Source organism: Fundulus heteroclitus, chromosome 11 (assembly GCF_011125445.2).
Source record: "Fundulus heteroclitus isolate FHET01 chromosome 11, MU-UCD_Fhet_4.1, whole genome shotgun sequence".
NCBI lineage: Eukaryota > Metazoa > Chordata > Actinopteri > Cyprinodontiformes > Fundulidae > Fundulus > Fundulus heteroclitus.
In genome coordinates, this window is record NC_046371.1 from 4,561,912 (window position 1) to 4,589,646 (window position 27,735).

Genomic DNA, 27,735 nt, shown 5'->3' on the forward strand with positions numbered 1-27,735 from the left:
ATTCTCGCTCAAGTAAGAGTAGCACTACTTCAAGTCAAAGTAAAAAGTACTCAACAAAGAAATAATTACTCAAATAAGAGTATTTGGTAAGAAGGCTACTCAAGTACTGAGTAAATATTCATTACAAACTAATTTAATATGTAAAAATTATGTAATTGGTCAGGCAAAAGTATTCAATTATGTACAAATTCTGGTATTTTTATGACTAACATAATTTTTTTTACAAACAATAACAATTACAAAGTAAGTCAGGCAGAAGAAACACTTTTCTAAACAATGTTTTTCAACATAAAACGTATGAAACCAAGCAGTTAATGTGTGTAAAGTAAATTAGAACAGTGCAAAGTGCTTCCAGTAACAATACCTGCTGTTTACTGTACGGTTACTTCACCTGTTAATGGCTCCATGAGGTCAGCAGATAGAAAATAGCATTAAAACAACAAAACTTGTGTAGAAACAAGAAGTCTCACCATTAATATAAACTGTAGACGAGTCTCTCTGGTGCATTTTGGTTGAAACAAGTTTGTTCATTATTCAGTAAAGTTACTCACGGTGGACAGAGTAGCCAGACATTTCACTCAACTAAGAGTAACAATACTTCATGATATTTACTCAAGTAAAAGTAAGAAGCACATTTTGTTCAGTTACTTAAGTAAAGGTAACTGAGTAAATGTAACTATTTACCCCCCCCCCCCCCCCCCCCCCCCTTGGCTTAGATTGCTCTTAGGGATGTGGTGTGCATGGTTGTTTGTCCTGTTACTGACTGGAGACCCGTTCAGAGCAAACTCTGCCCCACAACCCTGCAAGCATAAGCGTGTTTAGACGACTGATGGACGGTTGAAGCTGAAAGGCTCCTTCACATCCTTCAATGTTAGGCTGTCACCCACGGAGCAGGATGCCGTCGGTCCTTCCATCGGCATGTTTTATCAGCGTCTAATCTGCTCCAGCCACAGCAAGGAGGCTCTTGGAGTGGGCCTTCAAATTTTAAGGTCACTACCTTTCGGTTCCCCTTATTCAGCTCGAGCTCAGTTCTGTCTTTTTGTCTCTGATTGTGAGGCTAAAATCTAGACTAAACATCTTCTAATGTTTAGTCTAAACACGAAGGAAAATTGTTCTAATTCCCTGAATGTGTTATTTCAACATTTAATTTATTCCCTCCACTTTTCCCTATTCAGACAGGATCCTTCACTCTGCAAGCTTTGTTAAAGTTTCCACAACGTAGGCCTCGGCCTTCCCTCACAGACACCTCCTTCCTCCCTCCAGAACCCCCCCTCCCGTTTTATTTTTCAGCCTTGTTCCATGTTCAGGAAGCTAAAGCCATGCCAAAAACCCTGGTCGCTGTTTCCGGGAATCTGTCCCACAAAGTCTCCGTATAGTAAGTAGGCTCTGACGTGGGAGCCATTGTTTGAACTCCAGGGCCCCCATTGTCCAGGGAGGAGCTGCAGGACAAACAAAATCCCCTCGTTTGGAATGAGGAGGAGGAGGAGGAGTAAAGGGGAACGAGGAGAGGGAGCCACTGCTATTAATAAATGAACCTCCACCTTTTAAATTATCAAAAAAGTTATATCGGGTAAACGGTAACAAATACAAAGTTTAGTTTTTTTTTATTCTTAAGGTCTTATAAAGCTATTTTTTCAGACACAAAACAATATAAAGATTTCTGCGTTGTGATCTGCTAAAACTTAAGTTTCAACAGCAGTATATTAAATCCTTTAAGGCCCGCAGTTATCACCGTTATGCTACAACTAGTCGAGCATCTCTTTTTTTCCCACACGTCGCTCAGAGCTTTTGTTGCACTATATCCACTCAAGCAAGCAAGATTACAGCAGGAACCACAGCGCCTAACAAAAGTACTCGCACACCTGAAACTTTTCCATGTTTTTTCATTTTTATGACTGCAAGCCTCGGTGTGTTTTATCCTGGGATTTTACGTGATACGACGTCACAAAGTAGTGCATAATTGTCAAGCGGACTGTCTTTAATGGGTTGAAAACATTTTTTATTTTATTTTTTTGCAAATAAAAATCTACAGCGTGGTGTGTACTTGGACTCAGGCCATCTGGGCTCAATGCGTTGGAAAACAGCCTATTGCTGCTGTTACAGCTGGAAACCTTTGCAGCTATAGCTTTACTGTCCTGGCACACCACAGACTGAAATGTCTATCGATTTCATTTTTCAAAATAGCTCCCTGTCATGATTTGGGCTTTGTGCTGTCAAGACTTTACATTTCCTCTCCACGTTGAAATGGAGAGGAAATAGGGTTAAGCAAACTACACTTCCATCCATCCATCTTCTAACATGTCTATCCCTATTGGGGTCCTGAGGGTTGCTGGTGCCTATCTCCAGCTGTCAATAGGCGAGAGGCGGGGTCCACCCTGGACAGGTCGCCAGTCTGTCGCAGAAATTATGCTTAATTACTACCAATTAGTTCCACCTGCTGCTGCCACTAAACTCAGCTCACCTGTCACCTGCCTATATTTATCTGCCTTGTTGAAGCTCCCAGTGCCAGAACGTCTCGTCTGCACTGCCTGGATGTCGTGCCCAGTTTCCTCGCTGTGCAGATTAGTTGCTAAAAGACCCACAGCATCTAAACTCAGAGCAGAAATGATTGTGTTCTGCCTACGATATATTTCAACCAAAATTGCAATTTTGACTTTTCTCTGCGTTAACCACAAGCAAAAAAAATGGCGTCTAAATGAAGACGTTTGTAAACAAGGACTATTTAAAACAAGAACTTTTAATGTTTCTATTAATCAGAATATTATTCAAGAGAACAGCTTTTAGTTGATTTGGACATCAATTCTTGTCAAACATAAAGTGCAACCAACAAGCAAGTCTATGTATTAAACTGATTGACCAGTACTTAATGCTATGTATGATTATATAAACTCTAAAACAAGTAATAAAATTAGATTATCTCACTGCTGCAACTGTCTTCCCTTCCATGTGGAGGCAAACCCACTTTAAACATTTTACCAACACCTAATGGACGTGTCTAATTCCCTAATTGTTACATAGCCAAAAATTGCAGACTCTGCGAATTGGAAATTGCGTTATTATGAAATAAAAAAAAATTAAAGCTAGGATCACAATAATGTTCATGTTAGCATGGGCATGTTAATGTTAGTATTTCCATACTAGGTTAGTCCAGGCCATGGTGCATTATGGTTTATTTAGACCAGTGTATGGCAAAGTCTTGGTACAGAACCTTGATTTTACCATGTGATGAATTTTTTGGAGAAAATAATTTGAGAATAAAAATTGTAATCATAATAATTGCTTAGCATGCTAATGTTTGTAATACCATAGGGCTATTTTTCAAACCATGGTGCATTCTGGTTTATTTTGCGCAACATTTCTATATAACTTTTTCTGAACCATATAACAGAATTCTTGTGATTTGGTTACAAAGTAGTGACTTTCATAAAAGGGAGGATTTATCAGATTTAGTATGTCAAAAATAAATAAAAATAAAAAATATGCGACATTTCTGTGATATATCAGTGAATTTGTCATCTTGTCTCCACAGGACCCCAAGCATTCTCAAAAAGGACCTCACAGACAAAAAAACTAAGAATGGGAAATCCTCTGTCTCCCTTAAACATGAATTTGACCCAACAGGTGAGACAAAGATATATATCTTGCATTACTAAAAAAAGGACTGGCTTGTTCTTTTTTTTTTTTTTTTTTTTACTGTATATTTAATTTTGGAACCCTCTCAGTCCATGTTGAACTAAATATGACATTACTGTGGACAGTGGTGACGAAGTTTTATTATCATCCAGTTCACAATCAGATTGAGCCTCGGTGGTTCTTGGTGGCGGCTATTTCTGAGGTTGTCATTTTGTCATTTCCTGCAAAGTCTTTTTTTTTTTTGCCCCCACAAGTAACACCAAAAGACTACAGACGCACAAACAAGGGATCCCAGTTACACTTTTGTTAATTTTCTTCACTGGTCTTCGTAGAATTTAACCCACTTAAATGTCTTTGTCGTAAAACGGCAGGTCTTGTCCAGCGCTGTGTGATAATCCAAAGAGATGAAAATGGTTTCGGTCTGACAGTGAGTGGAGACAACCCCGTGTTTGTGCAGCTGGTTAAAGAAGGTAAGGCTGACAGGAGACAAACGTCGCAGCACATTTATGGAAGCAGCGACTCTCACTCGGCTTGTTGCTCTGTTACAGATGGAGCTGCAATGCGAGCTGGTGTCCAAACAGGGGATAGGATTATCAAGGTTTGTGTCATTCATTTCTTTAAGCCATTTTCCTGCCCCAAATTCTAAGAGGGCTTTTTCCCCTTCAACCACTTCCAGCGTGCGTCCGCTTCCTTAGCAATGCTTTTTTCACCGACTCTGGCCCCATAGACTTAGACTTAGACTTAGACAAACTTTATTGTCATTTTGTATGCACAGAGTGCGTACAGAACAAAATTTCATTTGCATACAGCTTGAGAATTTCAGTAATTTGCAGTGGATTCCAGAATAAAGTAACTTTGCAGGATAATAAAGTAACTTTGCAGGATAATAAAGTAATTTTGCAGGATAATAAAGTAACTTAGCAGGAAAATAAAGTAACTTTGCAGGATAATAAAGTAACTTTGCAAGATAATAAAGTAACTTTGCAGGAAAATAAAGTAACTTTGCAGTAAAATAAAGTAACTTTGCAGGATAATAAAGTAACTTAGCAGGAAAATAAAGTAACTTTGCAGGATAATAAAGTAATTTTGCAGGATAATAAAGTAACTTAGCAGGAAAATAAAGTAACTTTGCAGGATAATAAAGTAACTTTGCAAAATAATAAAGTAACTTTGCAGGATAATAAAGTAACTTTGCAGTAAAATAAAGTAACTTTGCAGTAAAATAAAGTAACTTTGCAGGATAATAAAGTAACTTTGCAGGATAATAAAGTAACTTTGCAGGATAATAAAGTAACTTTGCAGGATAATAAAGTAACTTAGCAGGAAAATAAAGTAACTTTGCAGGATAATAAAGTAACTTTGCAAGATAATAAAGTAACTTTGCAGTAAAATAAAGTAACTTTGCAGTAAAATAAAGTAACTTTGCAGGATAATAAAGTAACTTAGCAGGAAAATAAAGTAACTTTGCAGGATAATAAAGTAATTTTGCAGGATAATAAAGTAACTTAGCAGGAAAATAAAGTAACTTTGCAGGATAATAAAGTAACTTTGCAAAATAATAAAGTAACTTTGCAGGATAATAAAGTAACTTTGCAAGATAATAAAATAACTTTGCAGGATAAATGAAGTAACTTTGCATGATAATAAAATAACTTTGCAGGATAAATGAAGTAACTTTGCAGGATAAATAAATTATAGAATTGGTGCTATCTCAGCGCCCACTTTTAGCTTGGCCAGAAAAAGGAAGTGGGAACTCTAACCTGTCAGGAGCTTATAAACACCAATAAGCAGTTAAGAAATGAGCTCCACGATCAAAAAACTCCTCAGTATTTTTTTTATTGCCTAATTTAAGATCAGTTAAAACAATGTGTTTTAACTGTAATAAAAAGTGAAATTAGCACTGCAGTAAGAAAAGCTTGCTGTCTCTCATCTTCCTCTTCTTTTGTTATCACTTGGCATATTTCTACACTGCAAAAAGGGAACAAAAAATAAGTAAAATGTTCTTGAAATGAGTGTAGCTTTCCTTGATTTAAGCAAATAAATAAGACTATTTGCCAGTGGAATGAATATTTTTACCCCTAAAATAAGATAGATTAGATATCCTGCACTTGAAATAAGATGATGGAGATGAGTTGTTCCTATATAAAAACCTTATTCCATTGGCAAGTAGTGTTATGTATCTGCTCAAATTAAGCAAAAATACTCTAATTTCAAGAAAATTTACTTTTGTTCCCTTTTTGCAGTGTATACAGCGCCTTCCAAAAGTATTCTGTTAAATGTTGAACATATCCACACTGCAAAAAGGGAACTAAAAGTAAGTAAACTTTTCTTGAAATTAGTTTTTTCCCCTTGATTTGAGCAGCTAAATAAGGTTATTTGCCAGTGGAATGAGTATTTATTACCCCTACAATAAGATAATTGGATATCCTGCCCTTGAAATGAGATGATGGAGATGAGTTGTTCCTGTTTTAAGTGCAAAAATCTTATTCCATTGGCAAATAATCTTATTTAGCTACTGAAATCAAGGAAAAATACACTCATTTCAAGAACATTTTACTTCCTTTTAGTTCTCTTTTTGCAGTGCTGTTGGGAAGTTATGTTGTTGTCACACGGTGGTGGCAGCATGATTATGAGGGGAGGCTTTTGTTGTAACATGGACAAGGAGGGTGGACACAGCTGATGGGAAGATGGGTGGACCTAATTACAGAACAATCATTGAAAGAGGAAAAACCCTATTAGACGCTGAAGAAAGCTTGAGATTAGGGAAGATGTTCACTCTCCTGCAGGACAATGACCCCAATAGCTACAAGGGAAGCATACGCTCCTTTTGGCTCAGCTCTAGAGGGTTTCACCCATTTTACAAGCATTTTACTTAGTTTTTCAGTACCAGACTGGCTTTTTCTTCCCTGTCCAGGAGTAGGTGTGAGCAGAGCGGAGTAAAGCAGAAATAAGAGAAGAAAACGGACGGTTTTCTCCAAGGAAGTCCAGAGAAAAGTCAAAATGAAAGAGCAACGACATTAATATTAAGGACAACTTTGAACGCAGTGGGTCAACCCAAAATATCATTTTGCTATTTATGCTATTTATACCATGCCTAAAGGAAACAAAAGAAAAGAAAAAGGACTTTTCGGTTTTCTATACAAAGACGACACCCTGTGTTTAATAACCTAAATCAGATCCACAAATTTAGCGAGGCTTTCCCACGTTTTACACACGCTGAAAAGCTGTAAAAGTTTTGTCTCTAAAGAGTGTTCAGTTGAAAAAGTTGTTCACGGCAACACGAATATGCAATAGCCAATTTATAAAAATGATTTCACTACATGATATATTCATGCTAGAGAGAATAACATTTAATATCAGATTACAACAAGAGAAATTTGAGGAAAAGTGGAGTAACAGTAGTTTATCACAACTGTAAGGGAAGATTTAATTTAAACCTGATGCAAATGGTGATTGTATTGTATTTTAATTTATGTACATCAGTGTCACAACCCTTGGATTATATGTTACATTTAAATGTCTGTTTTGCACTAACAAAAAAAAAGTATTTCACTGCGGTCAAACGTCTGTGGTTTTGCACTATAAAGTCCTTATCGTCATTCTCGCCATGGCTGAGGCAAAAGCTTCATCATAAAGCCCTAAATTTTAACTTTGTGATGCCACATTTTATCATCAGTTCAAGCTGATCTCTGATCCAGATGTTTATCCCAGTGGATTATTTTATCCTTCATATATTAAAAAAATATTTAAGACATTCTTGTAGGGCTGGACGATATAGAAAAAAAACATATTGATAAAACTGAAATCATATTGATCCATATCAATAATTAACAAATTCAAAACATATATTTTAAGTGCAGCCCTGGCAATTTTATGCTCTTGCTTAGCGACTTATTTGTAAATAAAGAACACACAAACACTGAATTAAAACGCAACCCTTAATTCAACCAACTTTTTACCAAATCTACAAGTTTTTAAAAAAAGAAAAAAGAACGCATGCTCTCTGAACTCTTTAAAGGGGGCGGAGCTTAGTTCCTTGGTCTGCGTTGTGATTGGTTGAGAGGATATAATGACTGTAATATTAACCTACATGATAGAATGCAAAAGGAAGAAAAACTGTTATTCTATTGAACTTTTTATTGACCTTTTTTTTCTATCATCGATATACGTCTATTGATGGATATATATTGTTATTGGACTATCGTCCAGCCCTACATTCTTGAATATACAAACATTGTTTCTATATTTTTTTCTATCAACAGGCCTTATATCACTTTCTATTTGGGAACAAACACTTTGGGATTCCCCAGATTAAGTAGGACAGTGTTGCTGGGAAGGGGGATGTCTGGGTTTCCTTCCTGAGTTACACCCATGACATAATCTCGTATAGACAGAAAATAGTGGCTAGACAGATGATTTTTGCAAAACCCAACTAATCTATTTACATTGTTTGTGTGTCAAAACAGGTTTCAGCTGCTTTAGTTTGTGTTATGCCAGAAGTGTAGTAGCAGAGTAGTATTAGCTTAGCATCAGCTTAGCAACTTTTTTTGGCTTTCAACTGTTTACTGTATGTTTGTGTCCAATAAGGCGATACAATTTTTATTGTTGCTTCATATCATTTTTCAGTTGTCAAACTGATTGCGAGTTATCTTAAAATTCACAAAGTTAGAAACCAGATAGATGCACTGCAAAAACAGAACTAAAAATAGGTTACATTTTCTTGAAATGAGTGTGTTTGTCCTTGATTTGAGCAGGTAAACAACATGATCTGCCAATGGAACGAGAATTCAGATTCCTAAAATAAGATAATTAGATATTCTGCCCTCTAAATAACTGAAGGAGATGAGTTGTTCTTATTTTAAGTGCAAAAATCTTATTCCATTGGCAAATTGTCTTATTTACCAGCTCAAATCAAGAAAAAATTCACTCATTTCAAGAAAATTTGACTTATTTTTTCTTTCGTTTTTGCAGTGTGAGGATTAGCTTTGTGTTATCCCGTGTGTTAGCGTAACATTAGCACCTTTTTTACTTTCCAAATTTTTCCACTAACATAATACCTTAACGTAAGATATTCCATCTCCAGTGGTCATTAGGTGAGAGGCGGGGTTCACCCTGGACAGGTTGCCAGTGTATCACAGGACAAACAACCATACGCTCACACAGTCAGACCTACAATAAGATACTACTGTGCACGATGAAAAAACAATTTATAAGGAGTTGCATGGACAACACAACCTCTCGCCTGTTAAAAACACTGTTAAATCTCAGTTTTTTTCTTTTTCAACAGGTTAACGGGACTTTAGTTACTCATTCAAACCACATAGAGGTTGTGAAGTTGATCAAATGTAAGTATTTACCTCCAGCTAGTGGGTTTTCTTGCATGCAGACGATTAACTGGTTAGAAATGTGGTCAGAGCAACCAATACAGTGTTTTGACTGGCTCTTGTTTATGTTCTATAAACAAGATTATATTATTTGCCTTGTGTTCATGGGGAAAAAAGACTATTTTTAGAAATAAGTAAATCAAACAAACTCGTCCACTTATTTCACTGCAAAAAGGGAGCTAAAAGTAAGTAGAATCTTCTTGAAATAAGTGTATTTGTCCTTGATTTGAGCTATAAGTTTAAATTATCTGCCAATGGAATAAGAGCAATATATCCAATTATCTCATTTTAGGGGTCAAAAAACTTATTCCATTGGCTGATCAAGGACAAATACAGTCATTTAAAAAAAGTTTTCTTACTTTTAGTTCCCTTTTTACAGTGATGACTGTCAATTACCTCTGAGAAGTTCAAATAAGCACATACAAAAATCATCAGCACATTGCAGCTGATAAATAAAATAAAAAAACTTTTTTATATTTTATGCTTAACTACTGTTCATTTTAAATGTTGACCAGGTTACATATAGTTTCTTTAAATTATTTAACTGTGAAAGATGCTGATTTTTTAATTTTTTTTTATCTTGCTATCTCTCAGCGGGTTCCTATGTTGCCCTGACGGTCCTGGGTAGGCCCCCAGAATTTCCCCAGATGCCCCTGGAAGAGGCGAAGGAAGAGCAGGAGAAACATGGTGAAGCCGACACGCCTCCCTGTCTTTCAGCCCCAAACTCGCCCACACCGTCAGGCGGGGAGCAGAGCAGCTTTTTCAGTGGGAGCCAGTCCTGCAGCCCCCAGAACCACATCACCTGCACTCTGTCTGATGGGGTAAGAATGGGCCACCGTTCCCAAACAATCAAGCTACTGTCACCCAGATAAACTAGAATTACAGCTGATTATAAAAGTCGACTTAATGGACAAAACAACACAGAAGAAAGAAAAACTTGCAAAGTCTCCAAATAGTCTAAACACTGCAAAAACAGAACTTGAATTAAGTAAAATGTTCTTAAAATGTGTGTATTTCTGCACTTAAAATAGGAACAACTCATCTCCATCATCTTATTTCAAGTGCAGGATGTCTAATTATCTTTATATTAGGGGTCAAAATACTCATTCCATTGGCAAATAATCTTATTTACCTGCTCAAATAAAGGACAAATACACTAACTTTAAGAACATTTTACAAATTCTTAAATCCGTTTTTGCAGTGAAGTGACTTGATTTTCTCTGCAAAAAGGGACCTAAAAGTAAGCAAAATTGTCTTGAAATTAGCATATTTTTCCTTGATTTGAGCAGATAAATAAGACTATTTGCCAGTGGATTGAGTATTTTCACCCCTAAAATAGAAACGATTCATCTCCATCGTCTTATTTCAAATGCAGAATATCTAATTATCTTATTTTTGAGGTAAAAATACTCATACCATTGGCAAATAGTCTTATTTATCTGCTCAAATCAAGGAAGAATACACTAATTTGAAGAAAATTGTACTTATTGTTAGTTTCCTTTTTTTGCAGTGAAAAGAACAAATCAAACAAACTGGTGTTTCAATAAAATAAAATCATTTCTGCAATGAGGTTGAAAGTTGGACAACAAATGACACAACTAACTTGGAAAAAGTGTAAAAGCTCTAATTAAGGCCCTCGAGGATATTGTTCACAATGTTTATCAATAAGTGGGGTTCCCTGCTTCTCCTGAGGCTTGCCAACTGTTACAGGAAGAGGTTTCGGGGTCCAGGATATGTGATGATGATGATGATGAAGATGATGGGCCTCCCCTGAAGGAACAGGCCGCACCTTTGAGTGGTGAAGACGGCCCGCTAGCCAACAAAGATCCTGTAAGTACAGCTGAACATCAGGAAATGTAAATAAATCAGCAACAAGATCATCAGATTCTGAAACTTAAGTAAATGCTAGTGGTAAGATTATTGGTGTTTCATGCTGGTTAAATATCAAAAAGGCTGTTTGTTTTATGTCACTCTGAAGGTCTTCAGCCAGATTCGGAGTCTGAGATTAGTGAGGATAATCTAAGACAGCGGGCTTTGTGTAACAAGGTTTGCTGCAGAAGTTAAGTAGAAGATCAGAATAGAATAGAATAGAATAGAAATCAGGGCTGGGCATTATGGCCTAAAATCAATATTATGATAAGAAGCTTAAAGCGTGCAAGTAGTCTTCAGGGTCTGATAAGTCCAAAAAGTCCGATATCAGTCCCTTTGTGAACAAAATGAATTACCGTGATGTTTTATGAAATAATCTCTCAACACTTCCTCGACGATGCCCTCGTACCCGCATTGAATACTGAGCAATAGTTTTAGCTTTCATTAATAATAACCTTTATGGAGCGACCGCGCCTGTGGTCAACATTATTCAAAGATAACTCCATTAAGATGTGCTCTCTTACCTGAGTTTGCGCCGCTGTCAGTAATAATACTGACAACAAGGTCCTCTTCTTTGATGTCCCATGCAGACAGCATCACGCTTAAACCTTGTCCAACCGTCTTCGTGTTATCGGCTGGAAAACATGCCGTCTCGAGGGCTCTGGTGCGCAGTTTCGACAAGATGTACAGTCAGACTAATGAACGGCTCCATCGTGCGAATGAACCAGAGATCAGATGCGGCTGCAACGTATTTAACAGCTGCTCCTCTTCCTCATCGACCAGCTCCACCGCCGCTAAAACATGAAAACATGAAATTTCCTCCATTTTTAACTCGTTGAAACTGGATGGGTTGGAGCCACGGGATTACAGACCGTACACGTGGCGCAGCATCTTAAAAGGACAGGAACACGGCCTACCTATACAAAGACAAAAATAACAAAAATGCAGACGTGAGCAAAATTACGTTGATCGTTTTTGTAAATTTCGGTGTTGGTAAATTTTCAGTTTAATCGCCCAGGCCTAATAGAAATGTCCTTTATTGTCCCACAGAAGGAGAACGCTGATGTACCAGCAGCAAAGTGGGAGGCATAAGGAACTTAACATTACAAAAAGCAATGAATAACTTTTCCCAATTACCAGGATTTCTTGGGCCTGGGACGGTAGACAGTAACAGCTGTTACCACGGCACTGCAAAAAGAGAACCAAAAATAAGTAAAATTTTCTTAAAATGAGTTTATCTGAGTGTATTAAAGTATTTTCCTTGATTTGAGCAGGTAAATAAGATCATCTGCCAATGGAATGAGTATTTTTACCACTAAAATAAGATAATTAGATAAACTGCACTTGAAATAAGACAATGGAGATGAGTTGTTCCTGTTTTAAGTGCAAAAATCTTATTCCAATGGCAAATAGTCCTATTTACCTGCTCAAATCAAGGAAAATACTTTAATTTCAAGAAAAAATGTCTTATTTTTAGGTCAATTTTTGCAGTGTGAGAAGGTCCTAGGTTCTTGTTCTCCCTCTGCATGGTTTGCTTCTCTCTCTTATTTAGAGACCCTGAACTGGGTTTAGGTTTGAGAGTCTGAGAGTGTCTGAATGGTTGTTTGCCCCCCTTGTGTTGCCCTGTGATGCTGACCTCTCCAGGGTGGAGTCGTCCCCAAAGAGGACAGACTTTACGCAATCGCCAAATGATACTGAACAGCGTTACACGAGGAGATGAAAAGGATCATTTAGAAACCAGTGGGTATTCCACAAGTTGTGGCCCTTTGGCTTTCCAAATATCTAACGCTACTTCTCCGCTGCTGCTTTAGATCACTGAGAAGCCATTCTTGCATTACTTTGGTGTGGAGTGCTTTAGTGGGGGTCGCGAGATGAAAAAAAAAAAGAGTATTTCCTTATTCTTGTTTTGTTAAAGGGGGAAGGGTGCACTTTTTTTGTAAGAGTTCTTAATAAAATACGACTTCACTCATTATTTCCCGCCACAGAAGGAAAAAACACGCAAACAGGGGGTCGCCAATCTCTGTCACTGTTACTTTGGGAGTGGCAGGCTGAAAAGTCTGCTGTACATTTGTGTGTTCTTAATAAGTAAAATTTTCTTGAAATTAGTGTATTTGTCCTTGATTTGAGCAGGTAAATAAGATTGTTTGCCAATGAGATGAGTATTTTTACCCTTAAAATAAGATAATTAGATATACTTCACTTGAAATAAGATGATGGAGATAAATTGTTCCTATTTTAAGTGCAAAAATCGTATTCCATTGGCAAATAATCTTATTTACCTGCTCAAATCAAGGAAAAATACTCTCATTTCAAGAAATAATTTTGTATTATGAGTTCTATTTTTTGCAGTGTAAATTAAATTCAGATTTAAAAGTCACACTTAATACATGATTTAAGATGGGCAATCACTTTTTTTATTATTGAATAGCTTTTTGTTTGGTGACGTAACTCATCATTTAAAAGCAGCTTTTTGTATTTTCTAAGGCTCTCTTGGTCTTTTTTTTGGTGGATTTTTTTCGCAGCAGTTTTCTCTCCAGGCTGCCAACAGGTTTAGCCCACTGTGGGGAGGTGGGGGTGTAGAAACGAGACCCAACACAGTAAAAGTTCCCAAAAAACTTCTACTGTTGGCACAAAATAATTGACTTCAAGCATCGTTCTGACCTGCTGCTTATTTTTCTCACTTGTCACGGAAATGTTTGGTCCATAAGGGGACACTGCTAAGAAGTACGTCGATAATTAAAATCACTGTTACAGGTTTACAGGCGTGATCTTTAGTTTTTCTGGTCCCAAGCTGTAGCCAGAGCTGTAGCTTTAAAGGCGAGCTCACTGCTTACACAAGCTCCTTTATGATAAAAGCCCTTTTATCACGGCATCTAAAAATAGAGAAGAAATGGTCCTACTTAGCGATCTCTGGGGGATTTCCCAATGTTCAGCACCAGACTAAACAATCCTTTGGGTTCAGCTTTTGCTGTTGTTTCTTTTTTTCTTTTTTTTTTATGTGTGGTGATGTTTATACATGTGTGTCGTTGTCTGTGTGGATTAGCAGCACAGCATTCCCGCTCCAGAGACGCCTGGAAAAAGGGAATCGCCCCTTCATAGTCCAGACGTGAGCCGCGGGGATGACTTGAATTTCTGCTCGTCCCCCGACACCGAAGACACCCCTGACACTGTAAGACACACACCAAATGCACACATTCCCCGTCTCCTTCTCCATTTCTTTTCTGATGATGAAGTAGAATCATTTCGCTCAAATCAGCACAATTTCAATGTTACTGTGAGTCTTCTTCTAACCTGTTGCAAACTTTTCTGAGTTACAAGTGAGTTGGGTCTACACCAGGGTATACTCAATCTGCCACTCAACAAGGTTCTCTGACACTGCAGAGAATCAAGTTAGATTTTTTGATCCACATTGGCGTTTAACAAATGAGCCTGTGAAGCTGGTTTTGTCACGTCTACACGTGAAGCTGATGTCGCAGAGCCAGGCAGCGACAGCAGTGCCTTTGGCTAAATTGGACAGCTGCCTCCCACTTCACACCTACTTGCCAACATGGCTCAGTGACGACCCACTTACGTGGTGATGGGAAGAAGACGTCTCAGGTCCGGCTGGAAATAGTTTCTTGAAGGAAACTAAGGAGGTATTCACACCAGGAAAGCACTTTGGTCCACTTGTTTGGTGCCGGTTGCTTTATCATTGCTTTTTGCAAGTGAACTATAACTTTGTAAACAAAGCCACATGTGTGACGATTGTTGGTCCCATTGGACAGAGATGACTAGGTTAGGACGTAGCACAGACCCATAAATGTGTGTGTGGGGGGAGCTACCATGGAAATCCTGATTACAGCACCTCTGTTTTGCATATTTGTGCCGGTTACTACAGCGGCTAAGTCTTTGTGAGTGGCAAAAGAGGCGAATTCAACGCAGGAAACATTTTATTTAAAATCTTGGAACAGCGTCGGCGAATGCGTCCTGCAAGCCGAACGAGTCCGCTAGCATGCTAGCAGCAGCGTTGGTAAGCAGCAGGTTTGATTTCAGTACTGTTCACTGCTACACTGCAAAAACGGATCTAAAAATAAGTAAAACGTTCTTAAAATTTGTGTTTTTGTCCTAGATTTGAGCAGGAAAATACGATTATCTGCCAATGGAATGAGTATTTTGGCCCCTAAAATAAGATAATTAGACATCCTGCACTTGAAATAAGATGATGGTGATGAAATGTTCCTATTTTATGTGGAAAAATCTTATTCTATTGGCAGATCATCTTATTTACCTGCTCAAATCAAGGAAAAATACACAAATTTTAAGAATATATTACCTTTTTTTAGTTCTGTTTTTGCAGTGTATGGTGGCTTGTCAAGTCCAAAAATACTGTCACTCAAATGCCTGGGGCTTTTCAAATCTCGGGTAGCATTTCCATACACATTTACCCGGCTAATTTCACTTTCCTAGGGCTTTACTTTCCTGGGGCTTTGGTCCCTCAAGCCACCCAGTACTTTTCTCTGCTTTCCTGGGCTTGTTGAGGGGGCAGGTTTGCGTACAGCAAGAAAAACTGTCCGACTCAAGGGGGTACTAAGGAGCAGTAAGAAGATGAGTTTACACACCTATGGATTTTATAACCTTAATTTAAAAAAGTTCTTTTTAGGCGAGAAATACACCTCCAAACTTAATCTGTGCAGTCGGTTCATCAGGATTAATTTTAATTCTCCTCTGACTTGTTGGGAGCGGCAGAGACCCAATGACAGACTGGTCTCTCCAGGGAGGCTGCAGGGGGAAACCCCCGCCGCTGCAGCGTGTTGTCGGCCATGATGTAGCTAAAGACAGAAAGCAGCAGAGTAAGGGAAGAAAGCACAGTAGAGGCGGTGTGTGTGTGTGTGTGTGTTTTAGTGTTATGTGTGTGTGTGTTAGACTGTGAACTATGGCAGATAGCTCTCGCAGCCATAGTTCGACAGTGATGATGTTATCAGGTAGTTCAGTAGCCGCAGTGACTGTATTTAAAAATCGTTGGCCGTGCGTTGGGGCGCAGTGGTTAGCGCGGCCGACCCAGGTTCGTATCCGACCAGTGGTCCTTTGCCGCATGTCTCTCCCCCTCTTCCACCCCCCTTCCTGTCAGCCTACTGTGCTAATAAGCGAGCCACTAGAGCCCCGAAAAACACAAAAATAAATAAATAAATAAAATAAAAAATCGTCCCTTTCGTTCTCGCCACGCCGAGATTTGGGGCCGGTGTAAAAGGGGCTAAGGAGATGTAACACCATCAGTTGCGTGTTGTCCTCCTGTATCTCAGGAGTCCAGATGGGTGGCAGGATATGGATAAAACTTCTCTGCATTTGTCTGTTTGACTGCTGTCTTCTTACCACCACCCGCTGGACCGGAGTGGTACTGCAATTTTCCCTCACAATGTCCCGTACATAATTGGGGCTAATGTTTTCTGTTGTTGGGTCACATTGAGGCAGTTTCGTCATCACACCTGAAGCGAACTGCACCACAGGCCATTCAGAAGTGAATCGAGACCCCCTTTAAAAAGTGGGTCCCCGTCCGATTGTTTGGCCGAATGCTTTAAACGAATTTTGGTCTGTTTAAAGTGGACAAAACTGGGCAGATGTCAATGCACCCTATAAAATAACTTGACAGCATTTCCTTCAGTTATCCAAATGTCAAACAAAAGCTTTTAAGTCATTCTTATCAAACAAAGAATGAAAACCCATATTTCAATGTCACAGAAAATATTGAATTGAGTATTGTGAAAAAATAGATCACCAGAATACTGTGAACGATGTATAGCATATTCATAGGAAAAGGTTGACCAGCAACGGGAATAACCATTTCCTGGTGGCTTATTTTTTTTAATGTTTATCAAACTATGTGAGGCATTGCAAAGCATTTACAGCAAGCCGCTAGTGACAAAATAATAGAAAATACTGGCCCTTGTTTCAACACTATGGAATAAATACAACATGTTATTATATGAATGGTGAACTTGTCATTTGTTGTTGTCTCCTTCTATACAATCTAACTGCTGATTACAATAGTTTTTAGCACAGTTTTTCATTAGTTTAGTGTGGTGTGCTTTAGTGACTATCTTAATATACTCGTGCTGTTATTGTGCTCAACAAAAGCAATAAAAACATGTCTTACTGCAAGTAAGTCAGTGATATATTATACAGAAGTGTGTTTTTTCTTCAGTTTAATGCTAGATAAAGTAATATGTAGCATAAAGTAATGCAACATCCTCACCTGTTGCTTTTTGCTGACTGAATTAAGATGAACGCAAAATCTTATAACATCGACTCGTACCTCTCAGCTTGACAAACTGGATAAAGGTGATGTTAATCTCAAACAAGTAGTTTTACCACATTTGACACTTGCACAAAAAAGGACACCTATAAAAAGATGTACAAAATGCATTGTGGGTGTCTGAGAAAGGCAGAAGTCACATAGAATTAGACGACAGACATTACCACAGACTGTATATAAACACCAGGAAGCTAAAAGTTCCCATAAAATCTCAAGGGAAGTACTATTTGCTTCTGCATATTTACACACTTCCTGTAAAAGCACGACCTAGGGAGGCTACGCCCCTTCCCAAAAGCCCACAGTGAGCTCTAATTAGTCCACTCCACTGAAATGATCAAACATTGCCTACTGTGCCCCAAAAGAAACAGCAACTCTGCCAAATCAACAGCGACAATTAGGAACAGAGATTAGAGGGATAGGAGCGACATAGACTGATGCTTACTCATTTTCCTGGGTTTACCTTGGCAACATGAGATAATCGTACAAACACATTAGTCTGGGTGGCCACTAGTGTGATCTAAATCACCTAACGCCCTAAAAGTTTATGTACTGCCCTTACAAAATTATATTTGCCTTTTACTACTATTATATACAGGTAAATAAAGTATTGCATAAAACGTGTCAGTCATTTTAGAAAGTGAAAAGGCTATTTTAGAGGTTGATTACACATAGAGTAAAATATTTCAGGCTTTATTTTGTTTTGTAAACTAAAAATAAGCAAAATTTTTCTTGAAACGAGTGTATTTGTCCTTGATTTGAGCAGGTAAATGAGATTATCTGCCAATGGAAAGAGTAATTTTACCCCTAAAATAAGATAATTAGACATAAACTGCACTTAATATAAGTTGATGGAGTTGAGTTCTTCCTATTTTAAGTGGAAAAATCTTATTCCATTGGCAGATTATCTTATTTACCTGCTCAAGTAAAGTACAAATACACTCGTTTCAAGAAACTTTTAACTTATTGTTAGTTCTGTTTTTGCAGTGCTGCAAGAAAAGGAACCTAAAGTTAGTAAAATCTTCTTGAAACGAGTGTATTTGTCCTTAATTTCAGCAGGTAAATGAGATTTTCTGCCAATGGAATGAGTGTTTTGACCCATAAAATAAGATAATTCGACAAACTGCTCCTATTTTATTGCAAAAACCTTAATCCTCTGGCAGATCCTTTTCCTTTCGCTGCTCAAATCAAGGGCAAATACACTCATTTCAAGATCATTTTACTTACTTTCAGTCACCTTTTTTGCAGTGCATAATCGCTTACAGGTAAAGAAAAGCCACAATTTAGTGTCTCAGAAAATTTGAATATCACATTAGACCAATCAAAAAGGGATGTTTTAAGCACAAATATCAGTCTACTCAAAAGTATGTCTATTTATGGGGCTCTCAGCGGTGCCTTAAAACTCTGGGACCAAATCAAATGCAGGATTTACTTCCATCTGAAAACAGGATATTGGGCCATTTAGCAACAGTTATGTTCCTTTTCTCCTTAGTCCAGGTAAGATGCTGGTAGCTCATGTGTAGGATTTGTCTGTTGGCTGCTGAGGCTTCCCCTCCTTGTGTCTTCTGGACATCTGTCCAGTCGACAGTCGCCCTCATTGGGTTGCGCCGCTTACTGACCCAGAGTGAGACCGTTTAGAGGCTCAGGAAACCTTCGTAGGTGTTTTGAGTCCATTAGCTGATTAGGGTGTGACATCATGAGTTGCCAGTAATACATGTTTTCACAGTCTTCTAATTTTGACTATTTAATGTGAATTTCACTTTCTGAGATGACTTTTACGCAATATTACAATTTTTGGAGATGTGCCTGTACTTTTTTTGCATTAGTGAAGGATGAGAAAGAAAATATTTTGATGTTGCGGGCATCAACATCTCATCGATCTCCTCAATTAAAAAACCTTGGACTGAAAAATCAGAAACTGACATGATTGTTTTTATGGAAACAATAAGAAAAATAATTTTTTGAATAACCAGCATAGCTGAGTTTTGTTTAGCAAAATGTAACACAAACCTCACTTTCCTGTAATTTACAGGTCAGGCCCAGGAGATTCTCGAGAAGTGCATTTCTGGAAAAGTACCTTGTGTAGGGTTTTGGAAAGTAACCTGCAAGTTATGGATAATTAGTAAAAAAAAAAAATCTATATGTTCTGTGAAAGTCACCAATTTCTTTTTCAAGTTGTGGACATTGCAGTCTACTAGTTGAGTATGTAACCTGCAGGTTCCTGTGAAGGTTCTGGCACATAAACCTTTAAAGTTTTTCTATCATGCTTTTTTTAAGCTTTCCAAAGTCAACTACATATATGTGATGAAACATTCAATTCAATTCAATTTTATTTATATAGCGCCAAATCATGAAACATGTCATCTCAAGGCACTTTCAAGTTCAATCATATTATACAGATTGGGTCAGACTATACAGATTGGTCAAAAATTTCCTTTATAAGGAAACCAGTTGATTGCATCAAAATCCCGACAAGCAGCATTCACTCCTGGGGAACCGTAGAGCCACAGGGAGAGTCGTCTGCATTGTACATGGCTTTGCAGCAATCCCTCATATTGGGAGCGACAGTGGGAAGAAAAACTCCCCATCAACGGGAAGGAAAACCTCCGGCAGAACCGGGCTCAGTATGAACGGTCATCTGCCTCGACCGACTGGGGGTTACAGAAGACAGAGCAGAGACACAACAAGAGAGACAAAAAGCACAGAAGCACACATTGATCCAGTAATCTGTTCTACATTAGATGGTAGTAGCGGGTGAGCCGTCTTCTCTGGATGATGTCATAGTTAACAGAACGCCAGACCCGGTGTACCTACAATGAAGAAAAAAGAGAGAGAACAGAAAGTTAAAGCAGAAATAATTCAATTCAATTTTATTTATATAGCGCCAAATCATGAAACATGTCATCTCAAGACACTTTACAAAGTCAAGTTCAATCATATTATACAGATTGGGTCAGATTATACAGATTGGTCAAAAATGTCCTATATAAGGAAACCAGTTGATTGCATCAAAGTCCCGACAAGCAGCATTCACTCCTGGGGAAGCGTAGAGCCACAGGAAGAGTCGTCTGCATTGTACATGGCTTTGCTGCAATCCCTCATACTGAGCAAGCATGAAGCGACAGTGGGAAGAAAAACCACCCATTAAAGGGAAGGAAAAACCTCCGGCAGAACCGGGCTCAGTATGAACGGTCATCTGCCTCGACCGACTGGGGTTACAGAAGACAGAACAGAGACACAACAAGAGAAACAAAAAAGCACAGAAGCACACATTGATCTAGTAATCTGTTCTACATTAGATGGCAGTAGCGGGTGAGCCGTCTTCTCTGGATGATGTCACAGTTAACAGAACGCCAGACCAGGTGTACCTACTATGAAGAAAAAGAGAGAGAGTAAAAAGTTAAAAGCTGAAATGACGACAGTCATTTCAATGTAATACAATGCAAAACTGGAGAACAGTAGACTGAAGAACAGTAGAAATCAGTAGAGTGAGAAAATTAGACCCTGATGTCCTCTAGCAGCCTAGGCCTATCACAGCACAACTATAGAGATTGCTCAGGGTATGAGCCACTCTAACTATAAGCTTTGTCAAAAAGGAAAGTTTTAACATTAGTCTTAAAAATAGATAGGGTGTCTGCCTCACGGACCAAAACTGGGAGTTGGTTCCACAGGAGAGGAGCCTGATAGCTAAAGGATCTGCCTCCCATTCTACTTTTAGAGACTCTAGGAACCACCAGCAGACCTGCAGTCTGAGAGCGAAGTGCTCTGTTAGGAACATACGGGGTAATCAGAGCTCTGATATATGATGGAGCTTGATTATTAAGGGCTTTATACGTTAAAAGGAGAATTTTAAATTCTATTGTTGATTTAACAGGAAGCCAATGAAGGGAAGCTAAAATTGGAGACATATGATCCCTCTTGTTGATTTTCATCAGAACTCTTGCCGCAGCATTTTGAATCAGCTGAAGACTTCGAACTGCATTTTGTGGACTTCCTGATAGTAAAGAATTACAATAGTCCAGCCTTGAAGTAACAAATGCATGGAATAGTTTTTCAGCATCACTCCTGGACAGAATGTTTCTAATTTTGGCGATATTCCGGAGGTGAAAAAAGGAAACTCTGGAAACCTGTTTAATATGGGATTTAAATGACATGTCTTGGTCGAAAACAACACCAAGATTTTTAACTTTATTACCAGAGGCCAAGTTAATGCCATCCAGATTAAGGGATTGATTAAGAACTTTATTTTTTTAAGACTCTGGCCCAAAGATTACAACTTCTGTCTTGTCAGAATATAAATGCACGAAATTTAAAGTCATCCAGCTTTTGATGTCATCAAGACATGACTACAGTCGAAGTAACTGATTGGATTCATCAGGATTTATGGATAAATATAGCTGAGTGTCATAACAGTGGAAATTAATCCCATGCTGTCTGATAATTTTGCCAATCGGAAGCATATATATAGTAAATAGAATTGGTCCAAGGACTGAACCCTGTGGTACTCCACAAGTGACCCTAGAGTTTGAGGAAGATTTATTATTAACATGAACAAACTGGAATCTGTCCGACAGATAAGATTTAAACCAGCCTAATGCTTTTCCCTTAATCCCTACAGTATGCTCAAGTCTTTGTAGGAGAATATTGTGATCAACTGTATCAAATGCAGCACTGAGATCTAACAGGACAAGTATAGACACAAGTCCATTATCTGAGGCCATGAGAATATCATTGGTGACCTTCACCAGAGCTGTTTCAGTGCTATGATGAGCTCTGAAGCCTGACTGAAACTCCTCAAGTAGGTCATTACTTTGTAAATGTTCACATAGTTGATTAGCAACTACTTTCTCAAGAATTTTAGATAAGAAAAGAAGATTAGATATAGGTCTGTAATTTACTAACTCATCTTGATCAAGAGATGGTTTCTTAAGTAAAGGTTTAATAACAGCTACTTTAAAAGCCTGTGGTACATATCCATTTACCAAGGATAGATTAATCATGTCTAAAATAGGGCCACTGATCAGAGGGAATACCTCCTTAAACAACTTGGTTGGGATTGGGTCTAACATACAGGTAGAAGGTTTAGATGAAGCTAAAATTTTAGATAGCTCAGAAAGCTCTACTGCTTTTAAACAGTTCAGACACTGCGCAGGTTCTAAGGATTCCTCCAATGCTGCCTCACTTACTGAGGATGAGGTAATCATGTTTGGGAGGATGCCAATTATTTTATTTTTAATGGAATCAATTTTATTTATGAAGAATCCCATAAAATCATTACTGCTAAGAGCTAAGGGAATGGATGGATCAACAGAGCTGTGGCTCTGGGTAAGTTTGGCAACTGTACTGAAGAGAAATCTAGGATTATTCTTATTCTCCTCAATTAATGATGAAAAATATGCTGCTCTAACTCTGCGAAGGGTCTTGTTATACAACAATAGACTGTTCTTCCAGATTAAGTAGGATTCCTCTTGGTGTGTAGAGCGCCATTTTCTCTCCAATTTCCTAACATTGTGCTTCAAGGAACGCAGCTCTGAATTAAACCAAGGAGCCAGCTTCCTGTGAATAATCACCTTCTTTTTCAAGGGAGCTACATTGTCTAATGCAGAACGCAATGACGAAGTCATACCGTTTACAAAGACATCTATTTGTGAATTGGAAGAAACAACATTGCTGCCATCTACAGGGCATTTCTGCAATACGGAGGATATTAAAAAGGGGACAGACTCTTTAAGTTTTGATACAGCATTATCCGATAAAGATCTACTATAATGGAACCCTCTTTTGGGGGTGGAGAACTCAGTTAGATTAAACTCAAATGTTATTAAAAAATGATCAGATAGGACAGGGTTGTGAGGAAATACTGTTAATTCTTCACAATCAATGCCATATGTCAGCACAAGGTCTAAAGTATGGAGCCAAGAGTGCGTTGGTTTATGCACATTTTGAGCAAAACCAATTGAATCTAGGATAGTTTTAAAGGCTACACTAAGGTTATCACATTCTGTGTCAAGATGGATGTTAAAATCACCCACTATAATAGCCTTATCAGTATTTAACACCAAATCAGATAAGAAATCTGACAACTCATCCAAAAACTGAGTGTAAGGGCCTGGTGGACGATACAAAACAACAAACAGAAGAGGTTTTATTGCTTTGCAGTTTGGATGAGGGAAACTGAGGGTTAAATGTTCAAAAGAACTGTAGTTATTAATTGGCTTGGGACTAATTAATAAATCAGACTGAAAGATGGTTGCCACTCCTCCTCCTCTTCCCACAGATCTGGGAATGTGGAAATTTGAATAATTGGAGGGAGTTGACTCATTTATACTAACGTAAAGGACTAATAAATCCGGCCAGATTTCTAGAAAGAAGAGCTGCACCATCCAAAGTAGGATGGATGCCGTCTCTCCGGATCAGACCAGGTTTTCCCCAGAAAGTTCTCCAGTTATCAATGTAGCCCACGTCGTTTTCAGGACACCACCTAGACAACCAGCGGTTGAATGATGACATGCGGCTAAACATGTCATCACTGGTCAAATCAGGCAGGGTACCAGAGAAAATTACGGAGTCCGACATTGCTTTAGCAAACTCACACACCGAAGCAACACCAACTTTAGTGACCTCCGATCGGCGTGATCGGGTGTCATTACCGCCAGCGTGAATAACAATCTTACTGTATTTACGCTTATCCTTAGCCAGCAGTTTTAGGTAAGATTCTATGTCGCCCGTTCTGGCCCCTGGCAGGCATTTAACTATGGTCCCTGGTGTCTCTAGTGCCACGTTTCTGACTATTGAGCTCCCAATAACCAGGATCGGCTTCTCAGCGGGTGTGTCGCTGAGTGGGGAAAATTTGTTTGAAACGCAGACGGGTTGGTGGTGAACTGGGGGCTGAAATCTAGAGCTATGCTTCCTACGAACTGTCACCCAGCCGGCCTGCTTACCCGGCTGCTCGGGTACTTCTGGAGGACCACTAAGTGAACTAACGCTAGGTCTATGTGGCTCCGCGCTAGCAGAGGGGCGGCTATCAGCTGGTCTTTCCATAGCACGGAGCCGGGACTCTAATTCTGACACCCTCGCCTCCAAAGCTACAAAAACACTACATTTATTACAAGTACCATTATCACTAAAGGAGGCAGAGGAATAGCTAAACATCTGACACAGAGAGCAGGAGATAAGGGGAGACTTAGAGACGGAGAAGCTGAAGTAATAGTAGGAGAGGAAGCCATTGTGGAGCTAAAGCTAGGCTAGGCTAAAGCTAGGCTAGCGCCCTTCTACCACGCCAAGAGAGCAAACCGTGAAACACGAGGAGTTCCCAAGCGTGATGTGCAGCAACAGAAAATGTTTTAAAAGTGCTTATGTGTTAGAAACAGATGTTACAGCAAAGAGATTAAAGATAAAAGCGAGAGAATCTGGAGCAACAAACCGTTGCTCACGCAGTGAAAACAGGAAGTGATACAATACGCCTTACCGCAAACAGGAAGTGACGTCAGCCAAACGGAGGTAGCCGTTTACTTGAAATAATAACAAAAACAAATAGACACATAATGCATAATTGAAGAACAGTAGAACTCTATAGAGTGAGAGAATTAGACCCTGATATCCTCCAGCAGCCTAAGCCTATAGGAGTAAAACTATAAAGGTAGCTCAGGGTAACACGAGCCACTCTGACTAGAAGCTTTGTCAAAAAGGAAAGTTTTAAGATTAGTCTTAAAAGTAGACGGGGTGTCTGCCTCATGGACCAAAACTGGGAGTTGGTTCCACAGGAGAGGAGCCTGATAGCTAAAGGATCTGCCTCCCATTCTACTTTTAGAGACTCTAGGAACCACCAGCAGACCTATTGTCTTTGGAACTACAGAGCATCAAAACCTGCAGTGTGAACGAAGCCTTTGAGGTTTCTGCAAAACCTCTGATTAGAGCTGCGAACATTTTTCTGCTTTTCCAATTGAAACCTCAAATGTTAACGATCTTGTGTTTAAAATCTTTAATTGTGTGTCAATTAGGACTCCAGTCTTCAGTCGTCTGCAGCGAGTCCTCCGTACACCATAAACCCCCAGATAATCGGAGCGGAGGACGATGAGTTTGTGTATCAACAGGTAGAGTTTGGTTAACAGCTGCGTTTACTCCTCAGAGAAAGTGAGCCACATCGTAATTATCTGCTAAACGGATTTCCATCCTCAGATTAATGGCGAGTTCAGCTGTTTTCAGAGTATCGACTTGCTCAAGTCCCGACCGGCTCATCTGGCGGTCTTCCTTCATCATGTGGTGTCGCAGTTTGAGCCTGCTCCTCTGGTACGCACGCCAACGCAGATCACTGCCTTTCCTGTAATTTAACAGTGCAATTATTTGTTAATAATAATTATATTATTAAACAATAAAATCAGGACATACAGGGGTGCTATATTAAAAGGTAATCTAACTAATTTAGAAATTTCTAAAGGATAAACTAGTGATTTTCTACATGTTATTGTTGTAATTTAATCCCTGAAAGCATTTCTAAAGCATTCCACAATTATATGGAAATATAATTAAACTATTTGTAATATGATGTTTTATAAATAATGTCTTGTTACTTGTTGGGTCTCAAGAAAGAAAGAAAGTTTCAAGGAACTTGATAAAGAATTTGTATTGCTGACTTATTGTATTAATATTAGGTTTCTTTCTATATAATATTAAATAATACATTGACAATGTCAATATGTTGACTATGAAAAATTTAAAGGGCCACAGTTCAATAAACGAGTTGATAAATTAACACTTAGTTGTGTAATAATTTTTTTAACAAAACTGTAAATACAGACCTTGAATAGTGTATTAAATACTTACGTAAATGTGAAAAAAATCATATGATTTGTATTTATTCCATGTTAAGTTTTATATTAGTATTTTCTTTAATTTTTCTTTAATAATTTGAATTAATTTCAGTATTTCATAGAAATGTGCTGCCAATTATACATTTACTTACCCAATAACACTGATTTATACAAAGTGGTGTGGAGTTTAACCAAAGGCTGGGGTTCATTTGATGCCATGTGAACAGTTCTAATTTATGTCAGACTTTAGCACGGGAAATAAGAAATTATGAAATTAATACCGTAATATGTTTAGTGCAAAGTGTGTGTGTGTATATATATATATATATATATATATATATATATATATATATATATATATATATAGATATAGATATAGATATAGATATAGATATATATATATATATATATATATATATATATATATAGATATATAGATATATATATATATATATATATGAAAAAAGAAACAAGGAATTCAATTTCAGCTCCACTTTGCTCTCCATGTATACATTTTAAATATAAATAAATGTTTTTTTTTCCGTTATAACAACTGTTTTTAGAAAAGAGGAAGTGTTTGATAAGAAAACACTTGAAAATGTCAAAGTTTACAATAGAGAGTGTTCCTTATATAGAGTCCTGGGGGGGCGACCATTATTGTTGGTTATTTTGATGTGTCAACTACAAAATAGAATAAAATAAAACTTAAGGAGCGTTTCTTCCTCTGTTCAGCTTTGTTATCTCTACGCTGAAATGCACAAGCAGACCAGCTCCAAGGAAAGTCGTCGTTTCTTTATGGAGTTCCACTCCCTCTTCTTAGATAAAACAGCAGTAAGTTTGAATTTCCGCTTCATTTTCTCGATTCTTTCCCTATTTTGCGGACGTAATTCTTACTCTTTTATGTTTTTGTATTTTCCAGAATCTGAAAGTACCAGTTCCTGAAACAATTGCAGCAGAATTTGGTAAGAGGCCAAAATATTATCATGTATCTATGATTCTATTTTAAAGATTTTTATAGATTTATAATAAAGTAGGTACCATCTTATAGAGTTCCTTCTGTTTTTTCTTTTTCCTTTTTTTTTTTTTACTTTTGTTAAATGTTTTTCTGGTAAATGTTTCAGATTAGGGGTGGGCGAAATGGACTTATAATTTAATCACAATGTATTGTATTGTGTGATAATGATATAAGTGATGATAAAAGACTATATACAGTTTCAGTCTTTTTCAGGTAACTGTGTGGCTGTGACTGCACGTCAATTATTGCCCAATAAGCACAAATAATGTCCTGTAAAGAAAATGTAACATATATTAAAACAAAATTTGAAATATGTTTCGTCAAAGTGCAGTTTTCTAATGATGATGATTTCATTAATTAAAGGGAAGGTAAACATGCAAACTAACCTGCCCCTATGTCAAAAGGTTATTACCCCCCTTTGTAAATCATGAATTAACTGTTTTCTTCAATGCTAATTTTAATTTAATATGTCTTCTTTGCATTGGATCAGTGCATTTTTTATTGCTTTATGTTTAATGCAAAATGGTTGCTTATATATATATATATATATATATATTTTTTTTTTTATTTTTTTTTATTTTTTTTTTTTTTTATTTAACAAAGTAAATATTATTTATTGGATTTGTACTCTTTTGGCCCTCCACTAAATTTTGGCTTTGTGGAACCTGCCTCTAATGCTAATTTTAATTTAACATGTCTTCTTTGCATTGGATCAGTGCATTTTTTAATGATTTATGT

The 27,735-nt window shown here is 37.9% G+C and overlaps 1 protein-coding gene across 2 annotated transcripts in view; it reads left to right on the forward strand.

Annotated features, from left to right (window-relative positions):
- The window catches only part of arhgef12b (Rho guanine nucleotide exchange factor (GEF) 12b), a 75,974-nt gene that overhangs the window by 15,953 nt on the left and 32,286 nt on the right, over nucleotides 1–27,735 (forward strand). Inside the window, exons 2-12 of one of the 2 annotated variants that reach the window (XM_036142762.1) lie at nucleotides 3,530–3,621; nucleotides 4,005–4,103; nucleotides 4,182–4,231; nucleotides 8,921–8,978; nucleotides 9,612–9,838; nucleotides 10,728–10,847; nucleotides 13,930–14,055; nucleotides 25,173–25,265; nucleotides 25,351–25,461; nucleotides 26,715–26,813; nucleotides 26,902–26,944. In XM_036142762.1, the coding sequence (XP_035998655.1) occupies nucleotides 3,530–3,621; nucleotides 4,005–4,103; nucleotides 4,182–4,231; nucleotides 8,921–8,978; nucleotides 9,612–9,838; nucleotides 10,728–10,847; nucleotides 13,930–14,055; nucleotides 25,173–25,265; nucleotides 25,351–25,461; nucleotides 26,715–26,813; nucleotides 26,902–26,944 (1,118 nt within the window). The remainder of the gene's footprint in view (nucleotides 1–3,529; nucleotides 3,622–4,004; nucleotides 4,104–4,181; nucleotides 4,232–8,920; nucleotides 8,979–9,611; nucleotides 9,839–10,727; nucleotides 10,848–13,929; nucleotides 14,056–25,172; nucleotides 25,266–25,350; nucleotides 25,462–26,714; nucleotides 26,814–26,901; nucleotides 26,945–27,735) is intronic. The other variant, XM_036142763.1, reaches the window with a different exon arrangement.